This window comes from Hyaena hyaena, unplaced genomic scaffold (genome assembly GCF_003009895.1).
Source record: "Hyaena hyaena isolate Hyena2069 unplaced genomic scaffold, ASM300989v1 scaffold_342, whole genome shotgun sequence".
In the NCBI taxonomy this organism is placed as follows: Eukaryota; Metazoa; Chordata; class Mammalia; order Carnivora; family Hyaenidae; genus Hyaena; species Hyaena hyaena.
Genome location: NW_024080974.1, coordinates 266,258 through 284,109, shown reverse-complemented (window position 1 = coordinate 284,109; position 17,852 = coordinate 266,258). Strand labels below are relative to the sequence as shown.

The 17,852-nt window shown below is 36.7% G+C and overlaps 1 protein-coding gene across 1 annotated transcript in view; it reads right to left on the bottom strand.

Moving 5' to 3' along the window:
• The window catches only part of TTC6 (tetratricopeptide repeat domain 6), a 186,031-nt gene that overhangs the window by 23,372 nt on the left and 144,807 nt on the right, over positions 1 to 17,852 (bottom strand). Inside the window, exons 22-26 of the mRNA XM_039249557.1 lie at positions 9,940 to 10,074; positions 8,302 to 8,451; positions 7,106 to 7,246; positions 5,753 to 5,866; positions 2,322 to 2,441 (exon numbers count right to left, since the gene is read on the bottom strand). Of these exons, the coding sequence (XP_039105488.1) occupies positions 2,322 to 2,441; positions 5,753 to 5,866; positions 7,106 to 7,246; positions 8,302 to 8,451; positions 9,940 to 10,074 (660 nt within the window). The remainder of the gene's footprint in view (positions 1 to 2,321; positions 2,442 to 5,752; positions 5,867 to 7,105; positions 7,247 to 8,301; positions 8,452 to 9,939; positions 10,075 to 17,852) is intronic.

Genomic DNA, 17,852 nt, shown 5'->3' with positions numbered 1-17,852 from the left:
TAAATGGAGGGTAGGTACCACAGACAGATCAGTGGGAAGAGTGTTCTGTGCTTGCTTAGGGAACAGCTTGTGTGAGGACTCTGAGACAGGAAGGGAGCCTGGCATTTCTAAGGAATAGCAAAAGGCCAGAGTGGAATGACTTGAGTGAAGAAAAGAAGAGCATTTGACTATGAAGTCAGATCAATGGGCAACAGTCAGACCATGTAGGGTCTTGGCTGGCCATCATCAAGGATTCATATTTTATTCTCAGTGTGATGGGAAGCCATTGGAAGATTTTGAAGAAAGAAATAACTTATCTTCTTTACATTTTTAAGAGGTCTCTCTAGCTGTTGTGTAAAGAACAGCATGTAGAGGAACAAGAGCAAAAGCAGAAAGTCCAGTTAAAAAGCTACTAAAGTAGTCCACGGAAGAGATGTTTGGGCTTGAATTAGAAGGACAATAGTGGCAAAAATGAGAAGTGATGAATTCAAAATATGCTTTGACAGTACAGCTGACTGGACTTGTTCGTGAGTTAGATAAGGGGTAAAGAAAGAGAAGGGTCTAGAATGATTCCCATTAGACCATGAGGTCCTCAAGAACTGTAACTCTTGTCTTCATGATTCCCATGGCTTCAATGCCAATGCCAGTTACTTGCCTTTTCAGAGAAAACATAGGATTTGGAATCAACAAAGATCTGAGTTCAAATCTTGCCCCAGTACTTCTTAGCTGAAAGATTTTATTAAGTACTAAATAAATATGTACTTGCAGATAACATGGATCCTGTTTTAATTCTCCAACAGCTGAGGTACTTTGCTCCCAATCCCTATTGTCCTCACTTGTTCCACCCAACACTGTTGCCCTGAGTTCCAGAGCTTCCTTGCCTACTCCAAACAAATAAGTTCTTGAGCTCCACCTACCTGAGAGAACTCTGAATGGTGTATCTCAAAACCAAAACCTAAAGGAGTTCAAATCTTGAAACTGAATTTCATCACAGTATAAATTGCCTGGAATAAGGTTTCTCAGATGCATCCTTAACAATAAGTAATTCTATGCGGGCAGAATCTCAAAAGAGGACTGTCAGGCATAGAAATAATACAAGCCATGTCTGGAGGTGAAAACATTAGGGACCACTCCACTATGTAATATTCTGTTGTGGTTCTTCAGAAACAAAAGCAAAACTGCCATTATTTAACTACAACCCTCAAACTGCTATTTAATTTTTGCCTTGTATCAATTCCAAAATTAATTTAAAACAAAATACAAATAATATAAAAACGATAATGGTGAATTTTGTTTAATTATAACTAATAATAATTATTTAAAAAATTTTTAATGTTTATTTATTTTTGAGAGAGACAGAGACAGAGAGCAAGCAGGGAAGGGGCAGAGAGAGAGAGAGACATAGAATCTGAAGCAAGCTCCTGGCTGTCAGCATAGAGCCCAATGCAGAGCTCAAACTCATGAACCATGAGATTATGACCTGAGCTGAAGTCAGACACTTCACCTACTAAGCCATCCAGGTGCCCCAATAATTAATTATTAAAATACATTTTTTTTAAATGTTTTTTTTTTATTTATTTCTAGGAGAGAGAGAGAGAGAGACAGCGTGAGCAGGGGAGGGTCAGAGAGAGAGGGAGTCACAGACTGAAACAGGCTCCAGGCTCTGAGCTGGCAGTCAGCACAGAGCCCGACGCGGGGCTCGAACCCACGAACCGCGAGATCATGACCCAAGCGAAAGTCGGACGCTTAACCGACTAAGCCACCCAGGCGCCCCTATTAAAATACATTTTAAACCACCTGTTTCTCTTCTGATACACTACAGATGCTATCTTCCATTGCAATTCTGAGTGCCTGATTCCACTAACTTAAAAGTCTACTCCTAGTGGCCTATTTTGAGCAGGTATTTTCCACCTTAAACAAAACATATTTATTTTGCTATATTGCCAATGAAGAATGAGAAAAGTTGTGAATGAGAAAGAATTAGCACTGAGCAGTAAATTAAATCAATACGTAAATCATTCTATTTGCCAAATAATTGAGTTTTATGTGTAGTCAAGATCATTCTGGGGGTGGGGGGGGAGGTGAGTGCCTTGATATTTCATCAAATCAGAAACATTTTTTTTACATATCAGTTATTTACCTGTAATCAAAACAAAATAAAATACATTATTTCTTGGCAAAGGTTCTATTATTCATTCAAAGTACTTCAGTACATTCCTGCTAAAGTTGTTATTGGTCATTAATATTGCCATTTGATACCAAAAGAAACTTGTTCACTAGTTTTCAGAACAGAACATGCAAAATCAAGTAGGTTCTTTTTTTTACAAGGAAACAAGGTTTACCTCCAATGCAAAAGTATACTGCTCTAACTCTATGTAGATGAGTCCACGATTGATGAAGGTATTTAACTTCACAGTTTCTCCAGCATCAAGAAGCAGCACAATTCCATAATCTGTTAATGCCTAAAAATAAAATAACCACTTACAACCTAGAGCTAACTCTGGAGCCTTACTACATTGCCTATGAACAAATGCATTCATGCCCAAACTAGGACCTCACATCAGGTCTAATGTGACTTACATTAATGGTCAAAAATGATCGTTTAGATTTAAAGGGTCCCCTTAACTAAATATTATAGATACTGCTATGCTTTAATAAATAGTCCACACTGTGCTCACTTTTCACATGTTATCTGTGAATCATGTTAAGCATTTTTACTGTGTATGGTTTGGGAGGAAGGAATGCAACACCCTTCCCCCACCTCAGTAGTTTCATCAAATGACTACTGACATGAAAGCAGAGCACTTGCTATCTTTTAAAATTTAATTTCTTTTTAGTGTTTTATTTTTTTCTTCACTGAAACCTAAGTTTTATGGTGGCAAGGCTTATCTATTTTGTTCACCATTGTAAAGCCAGTAACTAGTTCAGTGCCTGTACATAACAGGAATTAGATAAATTTTTGTTGAGTAAATCATGAATCAATATCAATAGATTTTAATACACTAACAAATAATCATTCTTTTGACAAGCACTTTGATAAGCATACTCATGTTTTGTAAGACATTAGTCTAAACTGAAATGATCAACTCATAGGACCTTTCTCCATTATTTTAATCTTTATTATTATTATTATTAACCGACTAAATGAGTTTTTACTGGTCATCTACTCTATACCAGGTACTAGGAATATCCCCAATTTGTACTGGAGCTAAACCTCTTCATTCATTTTCCTGCTGAATATTTTGTCAAAAAAAAGCCATATGGTTTCATCAGAAAAGGGCCAAACTTTATATGCTTGTAGCACATACTAACTGAAAATGCAAATAAGTATTATTTTGCTATTTCCTCATTGGACCTTCTCTAGTGTATCATTGCTAGGCACTCATATATCTAAAAGAACTGTATAATTAAAGATCCTATATGTTCACAGTGACATAATTATCAGTGGACCTATGCCAGGGCTGTAAAAATAATTCATAATACTTATAAAACAAAAACAAAACTAGACTGTTAGCAGTTTTCCTTTCACAGAATAACAGAATGTAAAATCTGTAAGAAGCCTTAGGGATCCACTAAGCAGCTGAATATGTGACACAAGAGGAAATAAAAGCTGGGAAATGAGATTTCATGAAGGTCAATGAGCAGGATTTGGATCATGCTTCTGCTATTATTACTTAGCTTTTCAGTCTTGGGAAAATTGCTTAACACTAAGCCTCAGTTTCTTCATCTGCAAAATTGGGATATTAATAATTTATCATATTGTTGTTGTAAAAGTCCACTTAAAAATATTTCGATTTTATGTTGGTAAAGCATTTAGCCCTGTGCTGGTCACCCAATAAGCCCCAAGTAAGTGGTAACTGTTATTTATATTAATATATGATGGTAGAAAGTGGAATTCACCTTTTCTTAAATTTTTTTCCAAGTATATCTTGGAAGAATGCCTAAGTGCATTTTCTATGGAAAGATACTTGGGTTTTCTCAGTCTAGTGATGGCAGGAATGCTGAGAAACAGGGAGGTAGACAAATAGGGAGGAGGTGACACTGTTAAATGACATCCGGTCCACATGCTGGATGTCAGATGCTTTTACAAAGCCACCTGAAGACTGTTAACCAGAAGCAAACAACCCTGTGAATACCAGTGCAGGTCTCGACTCTCTCTGGGACTTGGATGTGTTTCTAACTTCTCCCTACTTCCATTTCCTCCTCTGTAAAATGACTCAGTTGGATGAAATGTGTGTTGGGTACATAGCAGCTTTAAAATAACCAAAATGTTATTATCCCAAAAATGTTATTATCCCAGTTAGGTCTCTAGGTAGTTTTTCATTTTCCCCATTCATAGAACACTGACTTTGTTACATATCAGAGATAACAAAACTGGGAGTTCCCTGCCCCCACCTAGCCCATTGTTCATGGCTTCAGAGTTACCCAGAAAAGGCAGGTAAGGGGGTGGGGAGGGAGCTGTCAAAGACACCTGCTACGCAGGTTACTCTGATAAACGATCCTTTAATTAGCTCTTAGAATCTTAACAACTCCTTTGTTAAAAATTAGTTATTCATTTGTCAACATTTCTGGAGGAAACTTGATGGACTGGTTACCAGGAATTCTGCAGTCTCTTAGGAAAAAAACTTGTTCTCAACTTTTTCCCTTCCATAGCAAATAAGTTTTAAATCCCCAAACGTTTTAAACAGATTTAACTGTCCAAATTTCAAGATTGGAGGAGTGTATCCACACAGAACAGCAGGAATGTGATGTAGTTTTTTAAAGGAATGCTTCACTGACTATGGACGTAGAGAGAAATAAAGGAAGACAAGCAGGCAACAGAGAAAGGGAAGCAAGAAGATGGGACAGAACACTAAGAGACTGAGACCAGCTGGCCAGTGAGAAATCTCAACTGGAAAACAACCAAACCTACAAGGGTGGGGAAGAGAGGGGTACGAGTAGAAAATGTAAAAGCGGGCTTGCACAGGTTGAAAATGGATATGACAAATAGAGGAAAAGGTTTACTGCAGCCTTCAGTTACAGCTTCATAATAAATACACAGGCAATACTGGCCATTGGTCCCAGGCTTGGAAACCATCATTCAAAACGTCCTGCTGTGTCTGTGGTCTGAGCACTGTACAAAAACAAAAACAAATGGAGAAGAAGGGGGAAATAGAGAAGGAGAGGGAGGGAGGCAAACCATGAGAGACTCTTGAATGCTGAGAACAAACTGAGGACTGGTGGGGGGTGGGGAGAGGGGAAGGTGGGGTGATGGGCATGGAGGAGGGCACTTGTGGGGATGAGCACTGGGTGTTATATGGAAACTAACTTGACAATAAACTACCTAAAAAAACAAAAACAAGAAAAGAAAAAAAAAACCCACCCTGACAAACTGTTCTAGCTAATGCTGAGATTTTAAAGCAACAATATTGTTAGTGATCACTGGTTACAAATTCTGCAAGCCATGTATCCGTAGAAACATTTACTCAAATGAAAATTATGCAATATATTTTAATTTATAAGTGCCTTTAAATGCTTATATAAGCATTGTAAAATTTATATTCGCTTGACATTGCAGAGATTGGTATGAAAATATCTGGTGAGGACCAACAAAAACATTAAATATTCTTTGAAATGGTTCTCTGGTTTCTCAAGTATGTGTGTGTGTGTGTGTGTATTTCCATAGGAATTATTTTTCAAAATTATAACAGAAATAAGAAGACAATGTTTTACACATGCTTTAAATGTGTTTACAAATGTCTTAACATGTTGTTTACTATAATGGTCATCTTACCATTCGAAGTTCATTTATCTTGGTATAACATAATGCTCTGTTATAAAATGCTATGTAACTGCTTTTGTCCATGTTGATAGCTATAGTTAAATCTGTAATCGCTAGCTTATAAGTCTACAAAAAAATAATTAGATAACAAGGGTTAATCATAATGGAATGAAATTTAATTGTAAAATAAGTTCTTGATTCTATCAGATTTTTCAGAAGACTCATTTAACTATTCTGCATATCATCTGAAATTAAGACAATTAAGCTAATCTTTCACAGAGTTAATTAAGATCTTTTGGTAGGAATTATTATAATAATGTTTCTCCTACCTTCAAATAAAATTCAATATACAAACAACTTTAATTTAGATGATTATCTTATTGCCAATGTTGCTATAAAGCAAAAAGAAAATTATACTTCTTATTAGTAAAAGAGAAATAAGCCATATTCATCCAGCAAATATTCACCAGAGCTTGCTTCTGTCACTCTTACCGTTAGATCACATAATCGCCATGTTTCCTACTCATGTTCTTCTTCACTCTCTTTGATGCTTTCCTGATACCTTAGATCACTCATTTCTATAGGTAGTAATTTTCATAGAATTAACATGTAATACAAGGTCTTACCTTTGCTTTCAGGCATTATTTGCAAAGTATTTCATATGAAATAGTTACAAAGAAAGGTCAGAAAAGAAAAGTAGGGAGAAACAAAGTATTCCATGAATTATCAGATATCAATGGTGCTACTCACACCCTTTGATCCAGTAATTTCCACGTAAGAATCAATCATAAACTCAAGCAATGACTTTGTTCTCAGTGTAACTATATGAAGATGGTAATATAGTAAAATAGCAAAATTTATAAAACAACCGAAATGTCCAACAATAAAGTGATTAGAAATAAAGTATGGTAGAATATTATTCTGTTGTTAAAAATGGTATCCTCAAATATTTTGAAAAGCAAGGCAAAACAAATTTATAAGTAGCATAATCCTACCTTTGGAATATATATATATATTCAGGGGAAAAAAAGACTAAATGTAAATACACCAAAATGCTCTCAGGAATTTTCATTTAATGGTGGGGATAGTAGGTGATTTTAATCTTTCCCTTTGTTCTCCTGTGTACTTTCCAAATTCTCTATAATGAATATATACTACTTTCTTAAACAGATAAATAATAAGTACTATTCAAAATATAAATGTCAAAAATAAATATTATTTTGTGAAAAAAGTATAAAGTGTTCTACGCAGTTCTGTACTTTAGACCTCTGCAAGTCTCCTCTCACAGAGAAAAAAAGGAAGCAAGTCACACTTGGCATTAGAGCACTCTCAAATCTCAGTTAACAAGGCAGGAAACGACCCTACCTTGTTGTAGTATTTCAGGACTCCTCTGTAGATATAGGCACGCACACTCTGAGGATAAATTTTGATGGCCTCATTACAATTCAAAATTGCTTTGGAGTATCTGCCTTTTAAACCATAGAAGGCTACTCGGCTTAAATATGCCTTTTCAGAGAAAAAGCAGAGGAAAGCAAGAATGGAAATTTTAGTAAAAGCATCAATTCCCCCAACATACTGAATAGTTTGAACAAATCCATGCCATCCCAAAGAAGATATAAAATATAGCCTTTTTCCCCCACTTTCTTTTAATTGAAAATATTTCAAATATATAGATAGATTGGAAAAAATAGTACAATGAAGATCATATGACCACCATCTAGATTCATTAATTATTATTTTGTAATACTTTTTGTATCTATTTTTTCTGAATTATTTGAAAATAAGTTGTAGACATCATAATACTTCACCCCCAGTCTTTCCATTATGCAAACATTCTCCTACATAAGCACACTACCGCTACATATCTAAGAAAATTAATAGTTATTTCCCTAAAATCATCTAATATTTAGTCCATATTCAAATTTCATAGGCTTTTAAAATCAAGATCCAATTTAGTTTCATCTATTGAGTTTTGTGTTGTCTCAGTCTCTTAAAAGGCAGGAATAAATGTGATAGCAAAACAAGAAGAAAATAAAATTAATAACAGTATATAAAATTCTAATTATTTCTAGGTATAGTAAAATCCTAACAATACCTACAAACATCACAATTCAGAAAGCACCTTTACATATAAAATATCACTGTTGGAAATAAAACTTTTAGTTCAAAGGGAAATACAGATATATGGATTATCAAAACACAGTTGGCTAAAAATTAGGTATAAGCAGGGGCGCCTGGGTGGCTTAGTTGGTTAAGCGTCCGACTTTCACTTGGGTCATGATCTCGCGGTTCGTGGGTTCGAGCCCCGCGTCGGGCTCTGTGCTGACTGCCAGCTCGGAGCCTGGAGCCTGTTTCAGTCTGTGACTCCCTCTCTCTCTGACCCTCCCCTGCTCACACTGTCTCTCTCTCTCCTGGAAATAAATAAAAATATTAAAAAAAAAAAAAAAAAAATTAGGTATAAGCAACTGACTCTTGCTAACTAATAACAATGATATATAAAGGCTTGAATAGTTTTAGCAAATTTAACACAGTCTCCAAATCACTGTTGTTCATTTAAATACCTGGTAATGTTTTGGATTGATGGTAATTGCACGATTAAAATCCAGGACCGAGCCATCCTTGTGAAGTTTTACTTTACAAAGCCCACGCTGATAAAAGCCTTCTGCAAAGTCAGGATTTGCTTTCACAGCTTTTGTAAAACAATCAAAAGCCTAGGAAAGTACATTATTAAAAAGAAAATCATTTAGTGAGTAGAATATATTAACTTAAAATGTTAATAAATTTCAGTGTATAACAATTATTTAAAAGTTTTCACTTATTTTTGGTCCTTTTAAATACATTTTCTCAGTGAAATTTGTGGAGAAGACAAAGGTAATATAAACAAGTCAGGTTTATTACTATAATTTACAGGTTTCTTTACTCCTAAACTGATGTCTACATAATCCATGTTGTTAGATAATAATACTTTTGGAGGTGTAGTTTTAATTGTTATTCTTCATATTGTGTTACTTCAAAGAAATCACAGACACTACATTTATTTTCTATGAAGGCCCAAGAACCATAGCAGATACATAGTTATGACATTTCTGAACAATGGAACTCTAAAATTTTCCCCAACATTGTAAAGCAAATGTTGGCTTGCTTTGGTTGTCCAAAAGGGCTAAAAACACAGAAAATATTTATAATTAATTTGATATTTATTGGAATTTCCTAATGTAACAACTCATCAAGTGTAACTCTTCTTCAAGTTTATGGAGATTCAAATTTCAAACACCGCCCACCCCCACAGAGACTGGAATGGTGTGTGTGTGTGTGTGTGTGTGTGTGTGTGTGTGTGTGTGTGTCTATGTCTGTGTGTAGAGAGATTGAGTTATGGAATATCCAACATTAGCCACTGTAAAATATCAATTATATTACTTACTTATCACATCATTGACAACTTTAAAATGGAGAATTATGCAAAACAGCCAAATGTTGGATTAATACAAAGTAACTAAGTCAACTGGCTTTCAATGAATCTGACCATCCTAATAACCAGTTTCAATCTGATATGAATTGTTCAGTTGTCAATAAGAGAAACTGGTGTCCTACTCATGTTCCAGTTATTCTACATTACTCTGAAGCACTTAATTTAAAGTACTTAACAATTTAACAAGTAAATTCATGTTAATGTGATGAAAATATTCCACTATAATAATTTCTTACAGTTAGATTTATTGTTTTGGTGGGAAACACACATTAGTCTTTGGAATACTGTTGACAAACCAGTATCAAATAAAATGTATTGAGTAAATAAAATGATATAGCAGGCATTACAGGGTGTAGACTGATTGTAATAACCCAACCTTTATAAGAAACTTTGGTCTAGTCAATCACTGTATAGGTAGCCTTCAGAAACAGAACTGCATGCAAGCAATCAATTTCTAAAATCACAAAGAACTGGGGCACCTGGGTGGCTTAGTCGGTTGAGCGTCCGACTTTCGTTTAGGTCATGATCTCGCAGTTCGTGGGTTCAAGCCCCGCGTCGGGCTCTGTGCTGACTGCCAGCCCAGAGCCTGGAGCCTATTTCGGAGTCTGTGTCTCCCTCTCTCTCTCTGACCCTCCCCTGCTCACGCTGTCTCTCTCTCTCTCTCTCTCTCCTAGAAATAAATTTAAAAAAAAAAATCACAAATAACCTAGCTCCTAAATACACAAAATACCATTTGTACGTTGTCTTCCTCCATGTAACAAAGACCCAGGTTATACAGACAGTCTGCTGAAGCTGCTACGGCATTTGGTCCTTTATCAGAATGAGAAAAGATATCCAACGCCTTTTTAAATATTCTCATAGCTTCCTAGAATGATTTAAAAACAAAACACACACACACACACGGAAAGGAATGTTTCTTTCTAATATTTATTTAACATGACAGCCTTAAACATTAAAAGGAATTCTAAGCACACAGCCCTACTCTCATGTCATATGCCTGGAAAGACACCAGCCTTGTCGGTGCACCACCAGCTTAGGACCCAGGCGGGGAGTCTGATGGCAGGGAATCCCACACCAACGTGTCTCTCCTACAATCTGTTCCTTAAGCAGACTTATAGATGTGCACTTCTGCAACTATAATTTCTAAATTCTTAAGGCTATTTTCTTGTAGTATAAAATCAGCTTAAATTTGTAGACTAGTTTATGACCAGTTTTTTAGTGATTATCCTGAAGAAATACTGGACAGTATTAGTAAAAGATTTCCAATGATAATATGTGATGTGGTTTTAATCGAACTTTATTTTGTCCTATGGTGCTCTTAATGGGAATCCACTGGCACCAGAAAATAAACTAACATAAAATAATCACCCACTTAGGGGCACCTGGGTGGCTCAGTCAGTTAAGTGTCTGACTCCTGATTTCAGCTCAGGTCGTGATCTCATATATCATGGGTTTGAGCCCCACATCAGGCTCTGCACTGTCAGCATGGATTCTGTGTGTGTGTGTGTGTGTGTGTGTGTGTGTGTGTGTGTCCCTCCCTCCCTCCCTCTCTCTCTCACTCCCTCTCAAAATGAATAAACTTTAAAATAAATCACCCATTTAAACTAGTCAAAATAGTTGAAATTTGTTAATGAAAAAAATTCAATTTTCCAGATAGAAATTACTTTTTATAATTAGCTAATAGATATATCTATATCTATATGGAAATACAAATACCTGTGATTCTTTAGACCATTTTCTTAATTATATTAAATTACTAAATAAACAATGAGATTTAGCTTGGATATGCTAAATGTCCTTTGTGCCCCCCACTTAAAGCATCTACTTCACATAAAACCTCCTCATTCTCAGCACATGATCTTGCCATAGAAAAAATACATCACCTTCTTTCTCCATTTCCCTCTGTTTTATTTTTCAATGCATCTATATATTCTTTCATTTCCATCTTTTTTCTCTTCTGTCTTTAAATGGTTTCTTTTCTTCTCCTTTTCAGAGCTAATTCCTCAAGCTGTGTCCTTGACCCCTACTCCTTCTACTCTGCCTGAACACAAGTTATTTCCTTCCTCTTCTGGATCACTGCCCTTTCACTGTGACTTTGAGTCCATAAAGTCTTCCATTCCATTTAAGTTAAAGGAAACACATCTTCACTTCCTCCTGCTTCCTCTCATAGCTAGCTGATGTCCTACCTGTCTCTTCACTATGAAAAGACTCCTGGAGAAGGTCTAGAGGGGCTCCCAAGTAAGGCACATTTACATTCTAAAAACAGTACTGCAGCTGTTGTGAGGATAAAAGCTCATAAGAATGCAACACTGATGGTATCATTCTAGCAAAATAAAAATATGTTCTGGATTAAGATAATGACCATAGAAATGAAGAAAGGAAATAGAACTGAGAGATATTTAGAAAGAATCAAGAGAACATCACTGTTGATTGGATAGAAGAAGGCAATCAAAGGTAACTCCAGATTTCTATAGAGCAATAAGTGTGGGGGAGGAGGTTAAAGTAAATGTAAGAGGGGCGCCTGGGTGGCTCAGTCAGTGAAGCATCTGACTTCGGCTAAGGTAAGGATCTAACAGCTCATGAGTCTGGGCCCTGCATTGGGCTCTGCAGACAGCTCAGAGTCCAGAGCCTACTTCAGATTCTGCCTCCGTCTCTCTCTGCCCTTGCCCCACTTGCACACTATCTCTCTCTCTCCCCTTCTCTCTCAAATATAAATGAAAATTTTAAAAATTTTTAAAAAGTAAATGTCAGAATATTCTCAGATCAAGTTCAATACCATAAAGGTGTCAATTCACCCTAAAATAGTCTAGAGATTTAATGCAATTCAGTGAAAATTCTGACAGAGTTTTTAATGGATCTTAACAAGCTAAATTTAAGATTTATATAGAGAATAAAGGAATAATACAGGGAGGGGCCAAGATGGTGGAGCAGCATGGAAGTTCTTGGTTTGTCTCATGCCTGAAATACAGCTAGATCAGCACCAAACCATTTTTGACACCTAGAAAATTGATCTGAGGATTAACACTACAATCTGCATAACTTGGTCCTAGAACTCAGCAGGTATGTGGTACAGAGAGGTGAACATGGGGAGAGAGAATTCGCAGAGGGTAGGGAACTGTTTTTGTGGGGAGAGGACAGAAAAAGAGGGGGGGAGAGCAGGAAAAGCACTCACCTGGAAGTAGCTGTGGAGAGAGATGGAGTGGAAACACCCACAAGGGACTAAACAAGAAAGGGAGAAAGGAGAAAGAAGAGGGTTTCAAAGCCATTAGGACTCTATAAAACAGTGGAGAACATAGTCAGAATTCCACATCGCTATATCTGCTGGTGCTCTAGTGGGAAAGGCGAATCCCCAGGATTCACAGTGAGGTCCAAGAGGTCTGTAGACCACGTGGGAGAAGTAGTTCCGCTGCTAGGAGGGCATTTAGCAGAGGCTATATGGCCTCCCCAAAGGTAAGTTCCCTCCAGAACCTGGAGAACAGCCACATTTGCTGGTATTAAAATGAAGATGCCAGGGTGCAGTGAAACCTAGCACCAGCTGTGTTATGATTTACCATAATCTTTGAACCTCTGCAGCTGCACAGTCGCATGAACTTTTCTGGGGCAAGTGGCCACTTGGCCACAATCTCTGAACCTCTACAACAGTGGGATTGCAAGAACATTCCCAGTGGGGGGCAAGGGGAACAAGCCAGCATCTGGCCATTGCCCCGTGAGACCTTCCCCAGAAGGTTGGAGGGGGTCCAAACCACAGGGCTCTCAGAAACACAGCCCCATAAGAGACATAATTCAGGAGGGAGATGCTGCCTGGCAGGCTGATGGCTTGGACACTGAGAGTGTAGAAACAGGACTGGACAGAAGTGAGAGACAAAGGAACAGTGCTTGACTGCCACTCAGGTAGAGCACAGAGTTCTGATGCTAGAGACTGGAAAGCTGGGTGATGTCTTTTTCACCTCTCTCACGCATGCACATACATGCACATGTGTACCCCACCAATCCATCCCAGTAAGCTAAGCAGTGCCACCTACTGGAGAATGGAGCCATTACACCAAGCCCAGTCCAACTGCACCAACCAAGTTCAGGCCCTAGAGGACCACCATTAGTTCTTTCCACCTGCTTAGTGTACACAATATAAAGTGCTTCCTACTTTGAATTCTAGGGGAAACTGTATGTAATTTCATTCCGATTTCATTCTGTTGGGTGGTCCATCTATTTGTCCTTTGATTTTTGTTTTTCTTTTGTTTTTCTTTTCTTATTCTTGGATACAGAAAGAGACAATTTCATTTTTATTTTCCAGGTTTTTAAAATTTTTAATGCTTTTTACTATATTTTTTATTTTATTTTAAAAATTTTTTTAAATGTTTCATTTATTTCTGAGAGAGAGAGTGAGGCAGCGTGAGCAGAGGAGGGTTAAAGAGAAAGGGAGACACAGAGTCGGAAGCAGGTTCCAGGCTCTGAGCTGTCAGCACAGAGAGCCTGACGCGGGACACGAACCAACGAACCGTGAGATCATGACCCGAGCTGAAGTTGGACACCTAGCTGACTGAGCCACCCAGGAGCCCCTATATATATTTTTATTTTTTATAAAATTTTAAATTCTATTTTACTTTCATTTCATTTTATACTATTTTATTGTATAATTTATTTTAAATTTTAAATGTTTTCTTTTTTCCTCTTTTCTTTTCTTTCCCTTTTTTTCTCTATCAAGCTTCGTTCAACAACCAAACCAAAACACACCTAGGCTTTAGCTTCCATTACTTGATTTTTTGTGTGTGTGTTAGTTTTCAATTTTTAATTTTAATTGTTAATTTTAATCTTTCTTCTTCCTCCAAAATGACAAAGTGAAGAAATTCACCCCAAAAGAAAGAACAGGAAGTTGGGGCACCTGTGTGGCTAGATGGTTACATGTCTGACTTTGGCTCAGGTCATGATCTCACAGTTCACGGGTTTGATCCCTGCATCTGGCTCTGTGCTGACAGCTCAGAGCTTGGAGCCTACTCTGGACTCTGTCTCCCTCTTTCTCTGCCCCTCCCCTGCTCTTGGTCTGTTTCTCTCTCTCTCAAAAATAAATAAGTGTTGAAAAAAAAATTTTTAAACAAAAAACAAAGAAAGAACAGGAAGAAATGACAGCCAGGGAGTTAACACAGATATAAGCAAGATGTCTGACCTAGAATTTGGAATCACAGTAATAAGAATATTAGCTTAGGTTGAAAAAAGCATAGAATCCTTTTTTTGTGGAAATAAGAGGTGAAATCTAGTCAGGACAAAATTTTAAATGCTATAACTGAGATGCAATCTTAAATGAATGCTACGTGGCAAGAATAGATGAAACAGAGCAATAAATCAGTGATATAGAAGACAAAATCATGGAGAATAATGACGCAGAAAAAAAGAGGAAAACTAAGGCAAAAGAGCACAATACAAGAATCAGAGAACTCAGTGACTTATTAAAAAGGAGTAACATCCAAATCACAGAAGCCCCAGAAGATGAAAAGAGAGAAAAAAGAGGAGAAGGTTTATGCAAGCAAATCATAGCAGAAAGTTTTCCTAACCTGGGGAAAAACACAGACATCAAAATCCAAGAAGCACAGAAAACTCCCAATAGATTCAACAAAAACCAACCATTAACAAGGTATATATCATAGTCAAATAACAAAATACACATACAAGGAAAGAATTATGAAAGCAGCAAGGGGAAAAATAGTCCTTAATCTATATGGGAAGACAGATCAAGTTTGCAACAGACCTATTCACAGAAAATTGGCAGGCCAGGAAGGAGTGGCAGGATGTATTTAACGTACTAAATCAAGAAAATATGTGACCAAGAATTCTTTATCCAGCAATGCTGTCATTCAAAATAGGAGAGATAAAAAGTTTCCCAGACAAACAAAACTAAAGGAACTCATGACCACTAAACCATCCCTGCAAGAAATTTTAAGAGGGACTCTCTGATAGGAGAAAAGATGAAACAAAACAAAAAAAGACCAAAACCAAAAAAGACCAGAGAACACCACCAGAAACTCCAACTCTACAGGCAACACAATAGCAGTAAATTTATATCTTTCAGTACTTACTCTAAATGAACTAAACACTCCAATCAAAAGACAGAGGGTATCAGAATGGATACAAAAACAAGATCCACCTATATGCTGCTTACAAGAGACCCATTTTAGGCTTAAAGATAATTTCAGACTGTAGGTAAAGGGATGCAGAACTATCAATCATGTTAATGGTCACCAAAAGAAAGCCAGAGTAGCCATACTTATATCAGACAATCTGGATTTTAAAATAAAAACTGTAACAAGAGATGAAGGGGCCTATTCATCAAGAATATCTAAAAATTGTAAACATTTATGTCCCTAGTGTGAAGACCCAAATATATAAATAAATTAATCACAAACATAAAGAAACTCATTGATAATAAGCATTTGACAAAATATAGCATCCCATTCCTGATAAGAATCCTCAAGAAAGTAGAGATTGAAAGGTCATACCTCAAGATAATAAAAACTATATACAAAAGACCCACTGCTAATATCGTCTTCAATGGGGGAAAACTAGAGCTTTCCCCTTAAGGTCACGAACATGACAGATATCCACTCTCACCACTGTTATTCAACATAGTATTGGAAGTCCTAGCCTCAGCAATCAGATAACACAAAGAAATGAAAGGCATCCAAATCAGCAAGGAAGAAGTCAAATTTTCACTTTTCGCAGACACGATACCTTATATGAAAAACTCAAAAAGATTCCACCATAAAACTCCTAGAACTGATCCATGAATTCAGCAAAGTTACAGGATATAAAATCAATGCTCAGATTTCGGTTACATTTTTATACACCAATAATGAAGCAGCAGAAAAATAAATCAATAAATAGATCCCATTTACAACTGCACCAAAAACCCTAAAATACCTAGAAATAAACCTAACCAAAGAGGTGAAAAATCTACGCTGAAAACTATAAAAAGCTTATGAAAGAAACTGAAGAAGACACACAAAAAAAGGAAAACTATTCCATGTTCATGGATTGGAAGAACAAATATTGTTAAAATGTTAATACTATACAAAGCAATCTACATATTCAATGCAATCCCATCAAAATAACACCAGCAATCTTGATAGAGCTAGAAAAAAAATCCTAAGTTTTTTATGGAACCGGAAAATACCCCAAACAGCCAAAGCAATCCTGAAAAAGAAAACCAGAGCTGGAGGCATCACAATCCTGGACTTCAACATGTATTACAAAGCTGTAATCATCAAAACAGCATGGTATTGGCACAAAAACAGACACCTAGATCAATGGAACAGAATGGAGAACCCAGAAATGGACCCACAAATGTATGGCCAACTCGTCTTTGACAGAGCAGGAAAGCATATCCAATGGAATAAAGACAGTCTCTTTAGCAAATGGTGATGGGAAAACTGGACAAACCACATGCAGAAGAATGAAACTGGACCACTTTCTTACACTGTACACAAAAATAAACTCAAAATGAATGAAAGACCTAAATGTAAGATAGGAAGCAACCAAAATCCCATAGAAGAAAGCAGGCAAAAAACCTCTATAGCAACTTCTTACGCAACATGTCTCCAGAGACAAGGGAAATAAAAGCTAAAATGAACTATTGAGACCTTATCAATATAAAAACCTTGTGCATGGCAACATAAACATCAGCAAAACTAAAAGGCAACTGAAGGAATGGGAGAAGATATTTGCAAATGACATATTAGATAAAGGGTTAGTATCTAAAATCTATAAAGAACTTATCCAGCTCAACACCTGAAAAACAATCTGTTGAAGAAATGGGCAAAAGATATGAATAGACACTTTTCCAAAGGAGGCATCCAGATGGATAATAGACACATGAAAAAATACTGATCACTTATCATCAAGGAAATACAAATCAAAACCACAATGAGATACCACTTCACAACAGTCAGAATGGTTAACATTAACAACTCAGGCAATGACAGATACTGGTGAGGATGCAGAGAAAGAGGCACCCCTTAGCACTACTGGTAGGAATGCAAACTGGTGCAGCTGCTCTGGAAATAATATGGAGATTCCTCAAAAAGTTAAAAATAGAAGTAACCTATAAACCAGTAATTGCACTACTAGGTATTTATCAAAAGGATACAGGTATGCTATTTTGAAGGGAGACATGCACCCCAATGTTTATAGCAGTGCTATCTACAATAGCCAAAGGATGTAAAGAGCCCAAATGTCCATCAAAAGATGAATGGATAATGAAGATGTAGTATATATACATACAATGAGTATTACTTGGCAATCAAACAGAACGAAATCTTGCCATTTGCAACCATGTGGATGGAAAAAAAAGTGTATTATGCTAAGCGAAATTAGTCAGAGAAAGACAAATATCATATAACTTCACTCATATGTGAAATTTAAGATACAAAACATGAACATAAGGGAAGGAAAGCAAAAATAATATAAAAAGAGGGAGGGGGACAAAACATAAGAGGCTGTTAAATATAGAGAACAACAATCTGAGGGTTGCTGGAGAGGTTGGGGGTAGGGAGATGGGCTAAATGGGCAAGGGGCATTAAGGAAGACATTTCCTGGGGTGAGCACTGGGTGTTACATGAAGGGCCAGATTCTACTCTTGAAATCATTATTGCACTA